The sequence below is a fragment of the Agelaius phoeniceus genome, chromosome 9 (assembly GCF_051311805.1).
Source record: "Agelaius phoeniceus isolate bAgePho1 chromosome 9, bAgePho1.hap1, whole genome shotgun sequence".
Classification (NCBI taxonomy): Eukaryota; Metazoa; Chordata; class Aves; order Passeriformes; family Icteridae; genus Agelaius; species Agelaius phoeniceus.
Window position 1 is genome coordinate 22,381,542 of NC_135273.1, and position 21,627 is coordinate 22,403,168.

General features: G+C 41.0%; 1 protein-coding gene across 3 annotated transcripts in view; it reads left to right on the top strand.

Moving 5' to 3' along the window:
- Positions 1-16,820, top strand: part of LRMDA (leucine rich melanocyte differentiation associated) — a 612,230-nt gene extending 595,410 nt beyond the window's left edge. For all 3 annotated transcript variants that reach the window (XM_077183240.1, XM_054637712.2, XM_077183242.1), the window contains one exon: positions 14,672-16,820. In XM_077183240.1, coding sequence (XP_077039355.1) covers positions 14,672-14,827 — 156 coding nt within the window. In that variant the 3' untranslated portion in view covers positions 14,828-16,820. The remainder of the gene's footprint in view (positions 1-14,671) is intronic.
- Positions 16,821-21,627: the final 4,807 nt, after the last annotated feature.

Sequence of the window (21,627 nt, forward strand, 5' to 3'; positions counted from 1 at the left end):
GATTATTAGTGATTAAATGTGGCTTTTTGAGAGGACTTTTGTTTCAGTTCAAAGCCATATATGTACTTACATATAGCAACCTCACACAACTGTCTTGAAGATTTACCAGTCCAGACACACAAATCTACCTGCTCACCCCTTGCCTTAATAAGTAACAATGAAAAAATTGAATGGTGTTTTATCTGTCCATCACAAAAAATTACTTCTGACTGCTGTCTGGGTGATGTTTTCCAAGGCTGATGCTTACCAAGCATTTAAGTACATATTGTGTTTCAGCTTTTTCCTACATAGTACCAGTGCAACAAAGATGCACAGTATGCCTGTCATATATTCAAAATATTTAAACAGTGTTATAAAACTAATAATCTAAAATTAGTTTAATCTAAGTGAAAAAGGAGATAGGAAATCATGATTTGAAGTTCCTTTTTCTTTACCATGTTCCTTTTAAATTCCTCAGGAATACAAATGTGATGCTAAAGGGTGAAAGCAGTTTGAGAATAATGCCAGTCGCAGCCTTCTTAAACTGGGAGCCACAGTCCTGACAGCTATTAAAAAAATAAAGTAACTTTTGGGTTTGATTTTGTATAATGAGCACATGACAAAAAGGTTTACTTCTACGTTATCCTGCAGGTGTAACTGCTGTCTGTCAATTTATCCTGTATTTTATTTTGATGATGAGAGAACACTAGGGAGAATAAAAAATTCTCTTCATCAAAAACCTTAACAGGAAAGAAAAATGTCTCAAGACAATTTCATGTATTGGTGGTTATTTGTGATGGTTAAAAGAATTATCTGAAAACAAAGAACTCTTTCACAATGAATCTAAACACAAAAGCTTTAATAACATTTACATCTGTGTATCATCCATGTCTCCAAATGCAAGTCATGAATAACACATAAACTAGAGTATATAGGGAACAGAAGTGCTAGCACATCATTTAAAATCCAACACACCCCATCGTCAGTGGAATCAAATACACAGCAGGAATGGTTCCAGTTGATAGACACACAATGAAGTCATTGAAAATGAAAACATATTAATTATGTTCCTAAAGGTTAAGAGAGGAATGGCTGAATTCTCTAATCCTGGGCTAATATTAGTGCCCCAAATCCATGCAGGAATGTCGTAATGTTTCAAAAATTGTGGAAAATTTTAGTCACATTTATTTGTATCTCACCTATGATTGACTCTACAGAATGGGGGTAACAGGGGGAAGAGCAGGAAGTACAAGACAAAGACAAAACCAGGGAGAATTATCAACAAAAAAAAAAAAAGATCTTGGTCCAAACAAGCCACTTGCACTACATGAGCTAATTGTAAGAATAGACCATTTCTAAACTGCAGCTGTTATGTGCTTAAGCAAACCCTGCTGGGAGAACAGCTTTGTAGAACACCTCTCCTTACACAGACACATGGAGCGTCCTTTAACAGAGGAATTCAAAGTGCAGTGTGTAAGGGAAATCTTTTCTGCTTCCAAATTTTCCTGAGCTTATTACAGGATGTAAGCCTAGCTTGTCACTCTGACATAGGCTTCCCTTAAGTGTTTTCTATTTTCATTATCTTCTTGCCTATGTTAAATCACAACAACCTAGGGTGAAGACTGTGTGTGGGTATGTTGGGAAATGAGTAAGGGGGGGCTGAGGGGAAACGCTCAGGTTGTGTGATATAAAATGATAGGAGTCAAAAACCCCACAAAATACCTAGCTTGGTCACAGTTGTTTTCTTTGTATAATATTTTTTGGTTTTCACTCATTTCATAGTTAATTTTAGATGTATTCTTTCTTTCCTCTTTTCCCCACCCTCCCTCAAATCCTTATCCAGTCATCTTCAAAACAAAGCTATTGCACCTGGGTTCCCAACTACATTAACTCCGTTGTGCTGGTGTGCTCAACACCTCTCTCCTTAACATCTTTATGCTAAAACCCAAATCCTCCCAACAGCAAGGGGTTAATTGTCTGTTTTCAATGTACTTTAAAACTCTCAGCTCTTGGGAATGATGTTTCCATGAGGATTGAATGTAATTACAAAATAATATAGGCACTCTGTCTTATTTTCAGGGAATGATACTTCAGTCCTTGCTGGTTTTGCTGCATGTGTTTATATTGGGGCTCTTCTTTCAGTGTACTTGATGCAAGGTATTTGCAAATTTGAGCCTTTGGGCTTTAAATGTTGTGCTGCTTCTTCTGTTCCTTATTCACTACAGATTAGGTATAATTGATGACCTGCATTTACAGACATGGGTGGTATACAGATGTAAATGTTATTATAGCTTTTATATTTTATGTTCTTTCTGAAAGATCATTTTGTCTTTGAATAATACTCCTGTTCAGATTTTGGGGGGTTTATCTCTAAAAGAGAATATGAAATGGATATTGCACATCGTATATTTCTTAAAAGTAATTTGGAATTTTAGGGTATGGGATTGGTGGTGACTGATACACTGCCTGGATGAGATATATCCCTTTGAAAATAACAGCGCCAGTACATGCCTGCATCTGTCTAACCTCATAATTCACTTTCACATTGGGTTATGGATGTCTGCATTCAGTGAGTCTATCTTCCCTTTAGGTATTATTTCAGCCCTTTGAGATAATAAGGAAAGTTTAATTGCGTTGTTAATTGATTTTTTGCACAACATTATTACCTTGATTGATTGCAGAGTTGATGAAAATGTTAGACACAGGCAGTGTAAAGTATCAGCCCAGTAAGGAGTGGGAGCCTTGTGGAGAATAGATAACCTTGATGTTAAGAGCTATATCCTTCAGATATGTCTTCCCTTGACATATTGATGGCCCTTGAAAAGGGAAAAGCTGATTGTATGCAGAATGCAATCATTAAACCCACTTCAGCTGGCTGTTGATTAATTTGTTTTTTCCTGAAGGATCTAGTTAAAGAGAAGGCCTCACTAGTATCAACAGCAGCCATTTTCCAGGCTTCAGATTATACTTAACCCTCTCCTAGAAGAAAGAAAAATGAGGCTGTCTTGGTATAGACAGGCAGATTGTCTGCAAACATTCAGTCCTACTGCAATTTGGGGATTATAACACTCACTTTACCCCGTTAACTACTGCTTCCTCTGTGACCTCTCCTCCCCTGCCTTCAGTATTCAGCTTTGCCACAGCTAGCAGAAAGTCACGTTTGATGTTTTCTGAGTAAGGCCAGTGTCTGTTCTCAGCAGAGATGCCAACAGGGATGTCAAGCTTGTTTTGCCCAAAGACTGAAATACTTCAGTAGCATATCGCTGCTTCCCAGGAGCCTCTCTGAAAGGACCACAGGGTTCACTGCACACACGTAAGTGGTTAAGCTTTCCTTATCCCTGAAAAGATCTTTCTTGTATAATTTTTTGTTATTACTTCTGAGATCTTTGAGGTCTTCTGTAGGGCAGTTTGTGCTGTTCAGCAGTGCCCCAGGCTTAACAGCAGCACTCGTGTGCCCTGTTGTTGAATACATTTAACCAAACAGTGGCTGTGTATGACTGGCTTTCCTGCTGTGAATTCATGTGATGGTCTAATCCCACACTACCTGCTACCTGCAGAGGACTTTCTGTTTTAATACCACCCACTCTGAGAGCAAAGGTGAAGAGTATTGCCTAAATGGCCTTGCTGTGGCAGAAGGGGCTTCCTTGGCTGCAAAACAATCTCGGGACTGAGAGACAGCTTCTGTCTTAAGCCTTTCTTTTCTTTGTACCAGCAAACGACTCAACACATCCAAAATATATATGCAGCTTGAACCAGGCAATTTAATGCCCCTGAGTGTGGTGGAGATTTTATTCTTCCATTAACCATTTAAAGGATGTTTGGTAAAGTAACAGGTTATTGCTTCCTGTTTAGCTTGGTAGTCTCAAAGACAGTCACTCTTTTTTTGTCCTTCTGAGTCATAACAGTGACCACTGTTGTTTGATTATTTTCTAGCCACATGTGTTTTATTAGGTCCATCGTGAACATTTTGCCAGTGAGCTCCTTTTTCATATGGGGACATGTAAACTTGTGACATAGTCAAGTCTGACAAATTTGAACCAGCCAAATAAGTGAGTAATATTTCAAGCTGTCAAAGCGGGCAAATACTGATTAACTGACACACTCCAAAAGCTCTCACCAATAGCCACGCTCTGGTGGAAAATGTTTACTAAGCAGAATACTTGTTAGAAAGTCTTCAGTGCTTTAACTAAACTTTAATGACTCTGACCCTAGTGGAGGGGTTTTAATGTGCCTCTCGAGCTGTTTCTTAGTCCCCAATTTCTTATCTTTAGTAAAAGCTCCCATAGAGACTAAAGTGCACCTGTAAATGATGTTCTACTGGCCACTGTGATTTAACCTTCAGCCCCCTCCCATTAGCATATTTTATAAGGAGACTGAGGAAAGGGGAAAGGATAGAAAACGATGACAATATTTTGGCTTTCAGTACTGGAGGCAGGTTGGGACTAGACTATGGCCAGTTACTATTTAGCAATAGCAGATGGTGCTATGTGTCATATAGAAGAGAACAAAATTCTACCAAGAGGCAAGCCCAGATTTAGTCCAGAGAACTACATATTTTCTGAATACTTTGTGTTTGGATCCAGATGCACTTTTGATTACACTTGATGCTAAATAGTAATAGTGACAGACGAGAGAAAGGAGCTCACCTGTTGTTGTGGGCTCTTGATGTGTCTTACAGAGTGCCAGATGGGAATCCAGGGCCTTGTAGTACCTGCTTCTCAAAAAACACCTATTTTTTATAAGGAAAAATCATAGCAATCTCATCGTTAGCAATTACTTAAATGTATTTTTTTGTTGTTGTTGTTTCTGAGGAAGGGCTTGTGGAAAGCAGCAAGTAATGGCAGACAAAGAAGGTTCCCTTAACTGTATCATAATGTGACAGCAGCACTATTTAATTATGCTCTTTAATTTTATTTGAGAGACTTTCTTTCCCAGCTTTAAAAATAAAAAGCAACTTGTCTTTATTTCAGATGACTCTCTTGAGAAATTTCAAACCAGTTGAACCAGACTGAATTTTCTATGGCTTTTTTTTTTCCCTAATGTGAACTCCTGCAGCAGGAACACATTTGAGATCCAAAAGCAAGTTTTACTCATGAGATGAGCCAAATTTATGTCTAAACTCTCCAGAAGGGCCCTGCTGCTCAAATTTTTTTCACAGAAGAATTTGTAATTTTATTGGAATGCTTGCAGACTTTCCGAACAATTATTCCAAAAGTTTGCTTTCTGCCCCATAAATCATGGTGCATTTGTTTAATTCTATCACAGTTACTAAAAGAACTTACTTCCCTCTTTTTTCCTCTCACATTTTACTGCTAATGCAATCTGTGCATGGTTAAGGTTTGTGAAGTATGATTTAATTATAGTCACTTTTTGTTTTCTTAATGACCTTGTCATTCTTTATGGTTTAGTTCCATTGCTGAGTAGTGTAAGTTTTATTATTAGAATGTAGCCCAAAGAACAGAGCAGCCAGCAGAAAGGCCATTTTTGCATATGTTAGCCAAATTAACTGAAAATCTCCTAAATTGTATGGTGAGTGTACACTGAACAGCTGAACTTTAGTGTAGGGTTGGGAAGGGATTTTAGAACCTCTTTTTCCTCCATCATTCTGAATATGTAAAAAGTGTCTCTTACATCACTTCGGTGGTCGCACCGTTGCATTAACGAAAGTAAGAGAAAGGTGGTTCAAAGCAGCGCTGGCATTTACGCCGTGAATACCAGAGAATAACAAATGCCTTTCCCCCGACAGCATTTCCAGCCTTTTGTTCGGAGCGCTGCCCCGCCGCCAGCCCACACCCTGGGGCTCCCCAGCTCAGCCCGGCAGAAGCCCGGCTGCTGGGCCAGAGGCTGCGGGCAGAGCTTGTACCAGTGCAGGCTGCTGGGCCAGAGGCTGCGGGCAGAGCTTGTACCAGTGCAGGCTGCTGGGCCAGAGGCTGCGAGCAGAGCTTGTACCAGTGCAGGCTGCTGGGCCAGAGGCTGCGGGCAGAGCTTGTACCAGTGCAGGCTGCTGGGCCAGAGGCTGCGAGCAGAGCTTGTACCAGTGCAGGCTGCTGGGCCAGGGGCTGCGGGCAGAGCTTGTACCAGTGCAGGCTGCTGGGCCAGAGGCTGCGGGCAGAGCTTGTACCAGTGCAGGCTGCTGGGCGAGGGGCTGAGAGCAGAGCTTGTACCAGTGCAGGCTGCTGGGCCAGAGGCTGCGGGCAGAGCTTGTACCAGTGCAGGCTGCTGGGCGAGGGGCTGAGAGCAGAGCTTGTACCAGTGCAGGCTGCTGGGCCAGAGGCTGCAAACAGAGCTTGTACCAGTGCAGGCTGCTGGGCCAGGGGCTGCGAGCAGAGCTTGTACCAGTGCAGGCTGCTGGGCCAGAGGCTGCGGGCAGAGCTTGTACCAGTGCAGGCTGCTGGGTGAGGAGCTGCGAGCAGAGCTTGTACCAGTGCAGGCTGCTGGGCCAGGGGCTGCGGGCAGAGCTTGTACCAGTGCAGGCTGCTGGGCCAGAGGCTGCGGGCAGAGCTTGTACCAGTGCAGGCTGCTGGGCCAGAGGCTGCGAGCAGAGCTTGTACCAGTGCAGGCTGCTGGGCAAGGGGCTGAGAGCAGAGCTTGTACCAGTGCAGGCTGCTGGGCGAGGGGCTGCGGGCAGAGCTTGTACCAGTGCAGGCTGCTGGGCCAGGGGCTGAGAGCAGAGCTTGTACCAGTGCAGGCTGCTGGGTGAGGAGCTGCGAGCAGAGCTTGTACCAGTGCAGGCTGCTGGGCGAGGGGCTGCGAGCAGAGATTGTACCAGTGCAGGCTGCTGGCCCAGAGGCTGCGAGCAGAGCTTGTACCAGTGCAGGCTGCTGGGCGAGGGGCTGCGAGCAGAGCTTGTACCAGTGCAGGCTGCTGGGCCAGAGGCTGCGGGCAGAGCTTGTACCAGTGCAGGCTGCTGGGCCAGAGGCTGCGGGCAGAGCTTGTACCAATGCAGGCTGCTGGGCCAGAGGCTGCCTTCTTTCAGAGCACCGCTGTTACCACTGCGGGCTCCGCCGGCGGCAGCGGGGCGCGCTCAGCGCTGCCGCCCGCGATCGCCGCCCGCCCGCGCGGCTCGGCGCGGCGCGGCGGGGCTGGCACAAAGAGCTGCTGCCCTCTAGTGTCCGGGGCCCGCCCGCACAGCCAGCCCGCGGTGCGCGGCCGGGACCCGACCTGGCGGAGCATTTACTGCCCCTGTCTGTCTGTCTGTCCGCTTCTGCTTTCATTCACACCATGGGTGGGAGAATGAGACACACCTAGACCCGGAGCACTGCGAGCCCAAACTTCCTCTCCTCCATCTCCTTCAGTATCTCCAAATGTAAGCATCAGTCCGCCCGTAAAATTTGGCACGCTGATGCTTTCTGTGCACTTGGGTTTCTTTGATTACAGTATCTAGCTAAGTACAAAATTTATGCGTCTGAGGAATTGAAAAAGAAAAAAATCTGCTTTAATTTTGCAACATATTTCACAGCAAGTATTTAATTATAAAGTCAGCATTAATTCTCTCCATGTCAGTAACGGTGCAAAACTGGTAAAGGTACACTGAAGAGGCAAAAGCATTTGGTTTGGAGTTTTTGTTTATTTGGTTGTGTATTTTTCTTGGATGCTTTTTGTTTCATTTTCACTAGGAAAAGACATCCCAACCCCCCAATATATTTCTCTGATGATAGTTACAATGAGCATGGAAAGATTCCAAAGAAATCCCAAGTGCAGAACCCTAAATTGTCACAATGATACCCAGAGGAGTATGGAACTGGTTAATGATTTAAAGTATTATGCCCTAAATGCTCCTATTTTAGCCAACAGTAGAGAATCTGTAGACAGCACATGCCCAGATCAAAGCTGATCATGTCAATGTCATTCAAGGAGGGAAGGATACCCTCCTTTCCCCCTGCTCTCCCCCCTACCCTTTTTTTAAACAAAGTATGACATCTGAGGAACAGTGTGTTGATTGTTCCACTGCCAGGATACGCATAATGGAAACATTAGCTCCAAGATAACTTTTAATCTGTCAGCCTAATGGCTCCTTAATGTGTAGAGGGCTTTAAATGTATGTCAGCCAGGGCTGTATAAAGTAATATAGTTTGTGGCCTGAATGGATCTAGATGACTCCACACCATGACACAATATGGTTTATTATTAAGTATCAGCTCATCAGCTTATTCCCACGGACTTAGACAAGCTTCTCAATTTTCCAGTAACAGATTATGTGAGAAAAAGCTTGCAGTGCATTTTTTTTTTTTTTTTTTTTTTACTTTTTCCTTCTCCCCCTGCTTCCAAATTACAAGTTTCTTCCCTGGTTGCACTGGGAGCCCTGAAGTGTATTTACAGCAGGCTGCACTTTATCACACATCAGCTTGACTGCTAGTTTACACTGAACATTTGTGCAGCTTCCTTGGCCCAGGATGCAAACTTCACATCTTTGTATTCCTATCACCTTCATTGCAAATTTTTCCAACATCCCCTCCCTGTTGACTGCTTTGCTCCCCCCTCCCCTACTCTCACTTCCCAGCATACTCCCCCCTTTTTCCCCCTTCCCACAAACAGGCCAGTGAGACTTGACATGTCACAGCACTTGTCTGTGCAGGATACTTGCAATAATTCAGTGTGTTAGTTTGCCTTCTGTGATTCCTCTCAGCTCTAGCTTAGGTGTGTAATTCTCACACCATTGCTGTAGACTGGATACAGATTTGATTTTGTGTCTTTCAGTAATTTCTTTCAGTCTGAAAGACCATTTTGTGCCCCGTGCTGTAGGGTGTCCAGAGGAAAATGTTATCATTTTTCGGCATCCCTGTGCAGGGAGCAGAGCAGAGGTAATTCATCTCCTCTGAATGGGAAGGTTACCTTCCTTGAATGCTGTTACCCTCAGAGAGAGGGGGGAGTCAGGATCAGCAGTTTATTTCAGTTTACTACTGAAGGTATGTCTCCTTTCTCCAGGAAACCTGCAATGGACCACAATCCCTAATTCACAGACACCTCTTTGGGAGTATTTGGGGACCACTCTGTGAGGACTGTGGCCCTGGTGAAGGAATTTTGCCTTAGCCACAGCCAGCTCTGTCCCCAGCCTTCTCAAGCAAAACCTCACCCCTTTATGCATAGCTACTTTTTGATAAATTATGCATCATTTTTGCTTACATTTACCGTTTCTATCCTCTTAAAAATAAATTAACTAGTTTATAACACAAGGAACATTAATATTTGTGCATTTGTTATGTGAGCACTTGTGAGTATGTTATGATAATATTTTAGGTATTTATCTGGGTTTTGTTTCTTGCTGTGGTATTTCAGGTCATTTTAAGATTCTTTTCCACAGCATTTAGCTGTGGTACAACCAAAAGCTTTCTTATCTGTTGTATTCTCCTCTTTCTGTTGCTACTTCTTCTCTGGTTTAAGGAGTCAAGCTCCTGTGTCTTGACTCCAGCTGGGAGTGATCTGGAAACGTGGTTGCAGCAAACAGATGCAATGGTGGCAGCCAGAGAGCCCATCACATTAGCAAGGACAGCTGCAACTCTTGTGTTGTTGTCCTGTGTCACGTTGCAGTTTGTGAGCTCGCTCAGTCCTCCCCACGCTGGCAGGGCTTTGTTTGCTGGGGCTGAGTGCAAGCTGGACCTCTCTGGGTTACACACTTGGCTGCTTTGGGGAGTGCTTGGTGACACAGATGATCCTTTACACCTTGTCTTGTCTTCCAAGGGATCTTCTCAGATTCCTGTGTCAGAGAATTCATAGGCTAGTTCATAGAGAAACAAGCTGGTTTCAATAGAAACAAGCATTCTGTTTCACCAAAAAAATCTGCAAATAAGTTGTCAACAAGACAGCTGGTTAAAGTTGTTAGAATTTCCAGGTAGATAAATACAAACTGAAAACTTACTAAACTCCTGTACAAAAGGGTTTGCTTTTGGGTTGTTGTTTTCTTTTTTTTTTTTTCCCACCTTTACATATCCCTTAGATAAAAAGATTTTTAAGAGTTTTAGATTAACTTGACTCATGGAGGTGTTTTGCCTAAATCAGTAGCATTATAGACTTTAAATTGTTCATAGCTAGGTATTTATTCTCCTCTAAATGTTGTCAGTAGGGAATTACTTTCCTTTATAGGAAGTTTATATTAATATTTAAGGGAATTTCACAGCTTCTGTTCATTAATTGTAGAATATGCCCAAGTGCCTATGAAAAAAATGATAATGGCATTGATATTTCATCCTGAAGGGTCTCAAAACAATTTACAGATTGGTAGTATAACCACACTGAGATGCACCCAGCTTCTTGGTGGAACATGGCAGCTGTTTAATAGCCCGTAGCAAAACTATGCAACAGCAGGTTGTGCGAAAAGAGATGAATATGGATCAAATACAAATTGGCAGTGGAGGATTTAGGTACTGTGCTCTAATTAAAGTTAGGTGAAGTGGAATTCCAGTAGAATATTGAGTCTGTGTATGGAATGCCACACTTTATCTGACCGCAGCTCCTGGTAGCAGGCCCTGTGGTTAGTCCCTGTGAGAGACAGGCAGAAGGCTGTTAGCTGCAATCCACTCCCTGAGTTTGACAAACACATTTAATTGTGAATACTTTGCTGCTTTCACTTGCAGAGGGGCTTATTAAAAACATTTGATGTTAAAATGGGTGCCTGATGGGGATGTTGGGCAGATGTGGCAATAAGTTTTGATGGGGGTGCAAAATTTTTTGCCTTGACTACTTAGTTTTAGTAATTACTTTTTAAAGAAAACTGAATGCTAGTGGAGGAAGCCGTGTTGCTGGAAGCTGCCCAGGTTGTGATGACTGAGAGGTGGGTTTTTCTAAATGTGGAGGATTAATGTGGTAGGAAAAAGGCAACAAGATGCTACCTGACAAGAATTCCCTTAGATCACTGTCAGCTTGAGATGAATTTTGACCTGTAACTAACTAAGGCTGTATTATCTATAGGTCTAACACTTCCCATTGCAACTTGTTTTTGCCACTTCTGATATAATACATCTGCAAACCTTTTTTTTGCTCTAGCAAAGCATACAGAGGTCTAAAAGCACCATAGCTCTCTGCAAAATATGCCAAATTTAAAAGGAGCTAACATGACTCGAACTTTTTCACATACTTTAGTATGCATGCATGTATGTATTTATTTATTTGGATAATTGGGTTTTCCCTTAGCTAAGGAAAGGCTGGTGCTGCTGACATTACAATGTGTTTGTGAAGAAAGACTGATACCACAACACATGCAAGCAACTGCAAGGTCATTACTTACCCAGCATAATTAGAACATCCATTCCAAAGGATGGAAACATTTAAAAGATAAAGAGTGAATTTAAAAATGATTCTTCCCAATGCAATTTTTTCATAATTATAGTTCTAACAGCTTGTGGTGATGGTAGAATCAGCTACTTAAGAAAAATTAGAAGCCTCATTCAGGGAAGATGATCCCTCAAGAGACCTTGTGTTGTCATTTCTTAAGAACCTCGAGCAGAAACCTCATTCTGGATGCTGTGTATTGTTTTGATGTATAGGGGGTATATTTAGCTTATTATGGCCAATGCTGGATATTTTAATTAAAAACACAAGAACAGCCACAGATGTATTGTTTTCCCCTCATTCTTTCCCTTGTCTGTGTGCAAAAGAGCAAGTGTACTCCCAGCCCTGCAAGGAAAGAATACCATAGCAGATAGGCAGAAAAAAAGCAGTAGCTTTCCTAAATTCACTTGTGACATATCTTAGCATCAAAATTCTCATTGCAGCACACAAACATTTTGCAGCTCTCTGAGCTTTCTGTAGTTGCCAAAGGGAGGTGGTACATAAAGAGGAAAAACAAAGCAAAACAAATAACCATGCCAGTCACCGCATTTAATTTATGAGCAAGATTATTGTTTTACAAATAACCTTCATGATAAACAAGGTCTCATGGCAACATTTTCAACTGTGCTTTTATCAAGGCTCTCTGAGCAGCATGTGTAATATGCCTGGCAATCGAATCACAGCTGTGTGCCTGGGTAGGGAATCTCTGCGGAGACAACACTTCCTTAATTTAAACAATTGTAGGCTGCAGGATTTCAAAAATTTCAGCTGACTTTAACTGTCACTAGCCCAAGCACCTTTATCCCCAGGCGAGCAGCAGCAGCTGGATTTCATTTCCTGCTGCCAGACTGTCCGACATCTTTGCTGAACATCCCGGGAACAGAGCGTCTTTACTTTAAGGATTTTATTCAAGGTGACAGCTCCTCACACTTTAGTGTTCAGATCACCTCAAGTAGCTGAGATATCAGTGAAAATGAGAGCACTTCTCCAGCAAACTCCAAATTTAGATTGACTGAGGTTATCCTTAGGCCTCTAGACCCAGCCTCCACGACAGCACAGGCCTGCCAGTAACTTTAAAACTACAGTGGAGTTTGTAATGATGTCTGGGGAGAAATATTCTGCCAGAGCAGTGGAGGATACTATAAGCGATAGGAAATGATGTCAGATTTAGTTAGGACTGGAGACAGTGTTAGAATATACTTGGCATAATATGGCACCGGTATCTCTGTCAGCATCTCTGTTTTCTGTCACCGCACACAATCCCAGGCCTGTCTGTAGCCCTGACAGTGTCTTTTCAGATCAGGTTATTGCCAACTTGGAGACTGGCTCAGCACAGCACCATACAGCCCCCTTTGTTTGAAGTCTGCCCTTTTGTCATTAATGCACTTGATGTCTATTTAAATCTGACGGTGAATACAGTATCTGTTTTCCTGTCAGGAGATCATTGACAATATTAATACCTCATGTCCTTGCCTCATTTTCTAAGCACTGACACCTAGCTATAGTCTCCAGCATTCATCAAACAGCACTCTCTCACCAGCATCTCTATAAACAGTCTTGCTTCCTTCCAGTCCTTAAGAAATGCAGCAGATCTCAAACAAGACTTTTATCAATGCCAGTGAAAAAGATGTCTAAAGAAGGTCATTAATAAACTGCTCATATCTTTTGCATTTAGAGCTCTAAATGTCCTTGTTACCAACTTGGAATATCTGCTTAGGGAAAGAATAACTTGGTCGTCATTAGACTCTTGTTTAGGAGTGCTGTCATCATCCTTTGCATGTGGAAACTGCTTGACTAGTGAAATTATTGAAATTGAAATTATTGAAGAAAGCTCTATGCAGGAGGGGAAAATGATCAGGCACTGCACTGTATAGTCCCCACTGCATTTGTATTATCCTGAAGAGGTGTGTTTTTCACGACAAATGACAGGCCAAACTATTTCCCCTCCACAGCCCTCATAGGAACATGTTGCCATCATGATGTCTTAGAGAGGAAGAAGAGCATGGATTTAGATTATTCTTTCATGACCCCTGCCTTCCAAAGCTTTAGTAGCTTATCTTATGTATCTTAACTATATCCAGACACTATACTGGTAAACAATGGCGCAGAATATAAAAGCTTGCATAGTTAATTCATACTCCAAGTGGGAACTGTAACAGCTGTGTGAGTTCTGGAAATCTAAAACAAGAAAGAATTGAAGATCTGCTCCTCCCCCTTCTTTACCCTTTATGTAAGGCAGTGCTTGTCTCCTTTGGGCTAGGTTATGTTTGCCCTATGGAGGTGAGCTGGATACTTCAGTGACTGCTCTGGTAAGACACTCCCAAGGCAGAGGAGACCCCTCCACCTTCTTTCTGTTCATGGGAGATGACTTTAATTTGAGTATACATGTCTGAGGGCTCAAAGAGCAACTCTGCTAGTAAAATTTAGCATCTTTGAGGATGTTCACAGGTGGGATGTAACTGTGAACTTACGCTTTCACATACCACTTAGTACCACCAGAGGGGATGCTTTTGAATAAGGTAGTGAGATTTGCAGGTATGTGTGTCTCACCCACAGCAGTTAAGGCCTCCTCAGGCATCTTTCTGAGTGTACTCACTGTGAATAATGTGCCTTGCCTCCCAAAACCAGTATTATGGCTAATTATTGAAAGCATCCCGCATGTGCCAATATTTAGTGTAATTAAATTGTATCTTGCTCATGGGATGTTGCAGTGTTGTTTGGAGACATACTTTGGAAATGTTTTTATTGAATATTTATTTGTATGTATAAAAATGCTGGAGTCTGGGGAGGCCAACTGTTCTGGCCCATGTCTGTCGATGGCTTCCCATATAGACTTCAGCCACTCCGTTCAGCTCTCTGTCACTGAAAACAAAGGTGATTTAGGTGCTTGCAGTATGACTTTGGAAAAGTTTGACAGGTAGGATCCACATTAACCTGTAATTATTTGCTGTTGAGGTTTTTGGGGTATTTTTGTTTGTTTGTTTTGTTTTGTTTATCTTTGGGGTTTTTTTCTTTTTGGTTTCATTCATCAGGAAAACTTTTTAAACACATAGCAGGGAGACAGCAGAGAGGACAAAATATAATTTCAACCCAGACTTTCTGGGTTTTTTTAGAAGCAGGAGAGAGGTACTGTGATTTAAAACACACTGTATGATGTTTCAGTGTTATTTAGTTCTAGTTTTGAAGATACTCGTGGATGTATGTTTAACAGGATAGCTCATGTAGGTATTTGAACACATTTTTCGACTGGGTTCAAAGCTGCTGATTGAAATGGCAATACTGAATATTTGAAATGCACAAACTTTCTTTCTTTTGCAGGACAAGAAAAAACTGCTCCTTTCCCTTTTTCAAATTTCCCAAGTTATGTGCTTTATTGCATGTTATTCTACTTCAATCCTAACTGTAATTAATTTCCTTTTTATTGTAGGCATTTTGGGGAAATGTCGCTACATTTACTATGGAAAACATTCCGAGGGCAACAGATTCATCCGAGATGACCAGCTGTAAAACACAGTGCTGTTTGGTGCCTCTTCAGTCCCTCCACATGAGAAGCACAAATCACACCTACATTTTAAGCATGTAACTAAAGTCCTCTAGTGCCTTCTGCTGACTTTGCCAAGCCTGTCAAGATCATCCTTCTATCTTAGTCTGAGTAGTCACATAGAGATTGACATGATTGCCTTTAAGCAGGTCCCATCCACCAGTGTGACAGACAGCTGCAGCCGAGCACTGGGCTGGCAGGGGGAGCACGGTGATGGATTGCCTGGCCCGAGCTGCTGCAGCAGAGCAGGGTCACACCTGGGGCTGGACCGAGCCCGCTCCATCCGCGGCGCCTCCGAAAGCACCGCCTTTATCTCTGCCTGGCCTGCTCAGCCAAAGTAGTGCTGATATCTCAGTGTTTATAAAAGAGAGAGGCTGTAATTTCAGATGAAAAAGCCCTTATCTGTTCTTATTTTTTTCCCTGTGAATTAAGTGCTTGTGTTTCTATCATCTCGTACATGCTTACACAAATCCTTTCACAGTTTGGTAGCACACCCACCCACCCCCGAAATGAGCCTAGATGGATAATTTTTTCTTTCAGCAAGGAAAAATATATATCCTGAAAACATTTTGGCCATGCAAAGCACTGTCAATTTGTATAGATGTTCATATGCAAAGGAAAAGGATTTTATAATTTCCCAGACAAATTTTTCTAATTTCTGAATCACATCTCATTGTTTAGTAGCTCTTACCTTCAGAAAAGTGAACATTTCTTTATGTTGTAAAATAATGTCATAACTTAACTGTTTACACTTGGAAGCCCTCGTTAGTGATATTGACAGTGTGAATTATTTCTGGTTTATTGCACAAGCTATTTCTAACTTTTAGGGATTATATCTATAATTAAATGCTTAAATTTGGGGGAAAAAGTGCTTAAAAGGAGTGATATAAATCTGCCACCAGATGGGTGTGATTATTCAGAGGAGAAAAAGGTCAACAAAAGTAATTGGTGGAATTAACATAATTAGCAGCTTTACTAATATATTAGAGAGACAATATCTACCTTTTGATATCTCTGTAAGAAAGGCTATTGTCAAATTTTCAGTCAAGAAAATAAAAAGGCAGGGCAAATTTTCTGCTTTACTGATAAAGAGGTTGGACATATTTAGAATCATTAACTTGTTACTGAGGAAAAAAATAAAGTCCCATACTTCATGCATGTACAATGGTATTGGCCAAGGAATATGCAGAAATTCTGACCTTTTGGCTGTTCCAAACCCATTCATACTGATCCCAATTGAGAGGTATCCATGCCTAGCTGTTCTTGGTTTGTTTGAAATTACTTGGTGGTCTTTATTCACTTTCCTGGTTAAAAAAAAAAAACCATACCAGTCTTTAGAAACTCACTACCTTGGGGGCTTTTATCAGCTGGCATTACAGGTGGAAGTGAACTGAACATGGAAGGCAGTCGTGAAAGCAGATGTGACTGATGAAATAGTGAGGCAGGCACTGGCTGGGTGCCAAAGGAAAGCTTGCTGCTGCTCAGCATTTTAGGCCTCACTCAGTAAACAGAAGCCTTTGCTCACTCTGCAAGTATATAATAAATTTTTAACAGATACTTAAAATCACTGATGAACATAGAATGATCCAGTTCACACCACTTGTAGCTCAAATGGAGATCTGAGCTGTTTGGTTGGTGTCTGGAAGGCACATTCTAGCCACTTGTCATGCCTCTTCTAATGTCATACATGACCATAAATATAAGGCCAATATAAGACATTGCAAGTCCGAGATGATACCAGATAAATGAAAACTACATGCCTTTTTCTTTAATCAAAAATATTAATAGAAATATTTAGGGCACTTGTCATCTGTTTTGGTCACCAAAATAACAGCAATCTTAGTTTGTTGCTATCATGATGTCTGTTTTGAATGCCTCCACACATTTTGGCTATGGCAATGTTATAGGCAGCAGGATTTGGAATAGGGATGTTTAGAATAACCTAATGTCACTTTCAGTCTGTTTGCATATATGTTCTTGTCTTTATAAAAGGCTTTAACCCTGCCTCAAACAATAAACAGCACTTGCAAACTGACCGCATGATTTTTCCATCTTTATTTTGCTTGTTTACTTTTCCTAATGTCAAAACCATTTCTATCATTTTCAGGAGTGTTTTTTTTCCTAGCAAAGCTTTGGAGGCAAAAATATTTTTGGAATTAAATTTGAACAAATTCTCTTCCACTTTGGATTTAGTTTTCACTTGGGGGATTATGTACCTAGAATTAAATATGGTAAAGCCCTAATTGAAATCTTTTTGAAGGCAATTCACACTAAATGCCTCTGATTCTGGAAAATCCAAAAGAAAATCTGTGAGTAATTATTTTGTTTTACTAGCATGGATTAGGATATTATTTAAAAACACGCATGGATGTGTATTGCTGTTTATGCAAACGTCTTCTTTCTTTTTAAATATGCAGAGCATTATATTTTCTGATGTGTTCTGCTGAAATTCTGGTTCAAGACATGGCAGAATTTTCACACCTGGGGTTGCTACCTATACTTAGTTCTTTCCTAAGTGGGAACTGTGCCTCAATTTCTTAAATGAACTATCATTTAGCATGAAAGTTATAGTACAGTAATCTAGGAAGAAGTTCTGCTCTCTTTCCTTTGCTGCCCCTTCTCCATATGTGGCACACTTTAGACTAGGCTATTAAAAAATAAAAGATTTGCCTACAAAATTAAAAGTATTTTAAAATATGTGGATTTCAAAGGAACTACTCCAGTCTTAGTTCTTTGAGTTGTAACTTCAGTCCTAGGTTCAGTCTTGAGATGACCTTTGCCTTTTGTCAGACGTCATATCTTCACAAATGAAGACTTGGAGGCAAATGTTTTTACTAGGAGATGCCTATAGAAGCTGTGCTTACTGCATTTGTAACTTCGTGTATTGAAAATGTTAATCCCTAACCTTAAAATTAAAAACAAGGAAAAGATCCAAACTAGAAATTCACTTCGATGTCACAAAGATAAATGACCTTCAGTGAAAATCCTGCTGTTATGGATACACAAACCTAACTTTAAAGCACATTGGCTTTAATTGAATCTGTTGCATGCATAAATGATTTATGGGATTGCTGAAAGTATGTCACCACTGAAGCCACTTTTTTCTCCTTTCTTATGGCTGATTCTCACAGTATTGACTCTAGTATTTGCCTTACTCAGACTGTGAGTATCTTTGAAGTCAATGTGTAGTGATGAGAATTAGAGTTACTAAGTTTTGGAAGGCTGATAGGCAGCCCTTTTAAATGCATTTGTTCTTTGAGCAGAACATTACTTGATTGCTGAGTGTTGATTTCTCACATCCCTACAGATGAAAAGTCACTGTGTTCTGGTGTACCATTGCTCCCATTTAAGACAGAAGAAAGAAACCTATTTTTGCTTTTGAAAATGCTTTCTGTAAAATAAAAGGGTTCATTTGCTGCCACTGGATGTATTAGTATTTTTTACTCCTGCCAACAGTATGAGTATGTTGGGAAATGTTTGCCCCCAGCAGAACTTTGCTGGATGCAGTCTTTGTGGTGAAGTTCTGAATCAGCCCATTTTATACTGACTCACATTGAGTCTTACCACATATTTCTTCTTAATGTGGTGTGATAGTTGGCACATGAATCTCTGCTTGCCCACTTTGGGAAAGTTTATTGTCTTTATTCTGTAGATCTGTCTGTCTTTTTGCTTTGTTAAATGGTTGGCATATGTGAAAGAAAGAGATGAAATTCAGCTTTCCAGAGGTGTAACCATATACCCAGACTGACTCCTTAAGTTTGACAAGGATTTTGAAGTATCTGTTTGCAGGTTCAGCCTGCAGAATCTGACAGCAAATCAGGTGATAAGGAGTCAGGGGTCTTGCATGGCCTGCTAGCTGTTGTCCTCTGTTCCTGAAGATCTCTAGCTGTGTCCTTGTCTGCTTCAATTGTCATCTCATTGCACTGCAAGCAAATGATGGCACAAAGTTTTTAAAGTGAAATTTCTGCTTCTCTGCTCATAGTATAACAATTGAAATGCACAGTTGCTTTTTTCAGTGGTTTTATATCTACATGTGATAACTGTTACATCTCACTGGTTAGTCTTTTTCTGCTATTTAGTTAAAAACTATTTCTCCCAGTCTTTTCTACTCCTAGTAATGGGAATAAAACAAAACAAACAACGCATGATTGTGAGAAAATAAGCATTTAAAAATCTTACTATGGGACCATGACTATGCTAACAACTCTGAAGGACAGGTGTGTAGGTGCAGAGTTTGTGGTAATTGGGGTGGGGCTGGGCTGAGCCTCATCCCCAATGGGCTACAGCTGTGGGCAGCAGGTGAATCCTATTGGAGCTAACGAGCCATGGAGTGCCCAGGGGCACTGACCAACCACCAAAGGGAACAGAGGGCACACAGGTGCAGTGCATCAACAGGAGGGGATAAAAGGCTGCGCTGAAGAACAAGAAGTGTAGATACCTGCAGTCTTCTGATGAGGTATGGTGTTACTCTGTTTGGGCTGAAGCTTTCTGGTCTCGTATGGTGATACTCTGCACATTGTGGCTGTTTCAACTGTGGCATCTGCTCTGACACAGGTGAGCACTGTTATTCACAAATGCATCTAAGTGGATTGATGGACCAAGATCCTGATTGGAAGCCTTAGAGTTAGCCTGTGAATGTGGACAACTGCTGAAGCCTTTGATTTCCTTGTGCCTCTCTTGGCTAGAGAAAGTTGTCTTGCCTAAAATGAGTTAATGCTCATTTCTGCTAATGTTATCCAAATACCTTACCAAGGCCTTGGATTATATAAGAGCTAGGCCTGAGAAAAATTGCTTCTTCCAGTGATTTATAACCTGCTCTTAAGAAGTCTTAAGAGTATTTTCTTTGGCATTTGCTATGTGAGAACATTCAGGATATACTCAGTACTCCTCCTTCATCAGAACTGGCTGAATTAATATATTTTCCGTATGCAGTTCTAAAGCAGCTGAATCTTTCTAAAAGTTACCTTATAGGTTAGGTGACTCTGATGGACTTGCCTCTGGTGGTGTTGTCAACCTGAAGCTGACCCTTGCTTAGAGTTGCTGACAATTAGATTAAGGTTTCAGATCAGGATTTTCACAAGCCTTCAAGGAGCAGATATTTTTAAGGACAAGCTAAGTCGTGGTCATGGCACATTCACAAAATATCATCATCATCTCAGAATCCTCAGCATTTTAAGGAAAACAGCATCTTGGAAAATATGTCTAGTTCTAGCTTCATTGTGTTCACAGGTTTTAATGTGAAATATATTCTGCATTATCCATTACATGCAAGTTTTAGGCTGTGGGAACAAGTTTCTAAAGGTGTTCAAAGCATCCTTCAAAACAAGTGTAAAATCTCTTGCAAATATTTTGCATTCTGATTGAAACTTTTGCTGCCAGTTCAAAACCAAAATTGTAAAGTCAGGTTTGGGGATTTTTAACCTCGTTTTATCCTAATCTAGGATTTTATAACTGATTTATAACTTTTATAACAGATGACTGAACTCTCATCCATAATTCCTCTTAGAACAGAACTACATCTTTATGATATTATAGCTTTATAGTAAAATAGGTAGGAAGGAATCTGTTTGGAAATGTCTGTATTAAATATAAGATTTAATTCAGTATTTTATTTGGAAATAAAGAGGAGCTTCACAGGATCTCTTCAGATCATACTCTGGAGAACATAAATGGCAGAATTGTGCAGGTTAAATTCTACCCTACTTTTACAAATAAATTGGGAAAACAAAATAAAGAATATAAATGTAACCAAAAATTATCTTCCTGGCTTTGGTTTTTACCTGAAATTGCTCTCCTACTTTTAATTTACAGTGTTTTTGCAGTTGAGTATTTAAGATTCACTACAGGAAAAATAAAGAAGATTTCATAAGACAATCTGCCTTTTCATTTTATAGTCTTCTCTGATTTTTTTAAGACCTTTCGAATAATGTGAGCACTCAATTAGCTGGCATTGTGTATCTACCAAGTAAGCAGACAGTTGTGGACTTCAGGGAATTTTCAAACACACATGCTGTTCAACCTTAGCAATTTTCTTTTACCTAGGAATTGTTTTCAGAAATTCCCTTATAATGAAATTTCTGTTTAAGTTGATAGCTGTAAATGAGGGCACAGTTGCTTCATTTCCTTTTGACAACAAGCCAAATTCATCCCTGGTGGAACTCCAATGATTTAACTCTACTTGAGCTAAGTTACACTGGGGATGAATTTGACCCAGCTTGAGATTTTTTTCTATTCATCTTTTCTTTAATTTCCTTTAGCTTAGTAGTCACTTTAGGGCTGGACAGAGAATTACAATGCAAGAGAGGCGAAAAGCAAAACTTCTCTGCTCAAGAGTCATTTCCTTTTTAATACCCTACTGATTTAGCCATGACTTGTAATGTGTTTCAGGTAGCCAAATTTCAACATCAATTTTGGAAGGAAGTTCACTATACTTTGAGTCTCTTTCCTTGGCTACTTCCCAAACCACCAAATCACCACCTACTATACAAAGCACATATTATAAAAGGCAGTGTTAATGTCAGTGCTCTGGGATAAACTGCAATTGTCATGGGGTGCCTGACATGGTTAGCTGGAGCTCCCCTGATTGCACCCCTCTGTACAGTACTTGAGGTGGGGGTAAAGCTTTGGGATCTCTGCATCTGTCATGCCCAACATATCTTCCCCCAAACTACCCCTTGCAGTGCCTGGATTTCTGTTCTGCAACTCTTGCATGGTTTCTGCCCACGTGGTAATCATGCCAGCCTTTTTTTTTTTTGCCTTGTAAGTTCAGGGTTTTGTGTGTTCACACCCAATAAGTTTCAAGTTTGAGCAAAAGCCGAAAGCATCATTCAGCCAAAATCTCT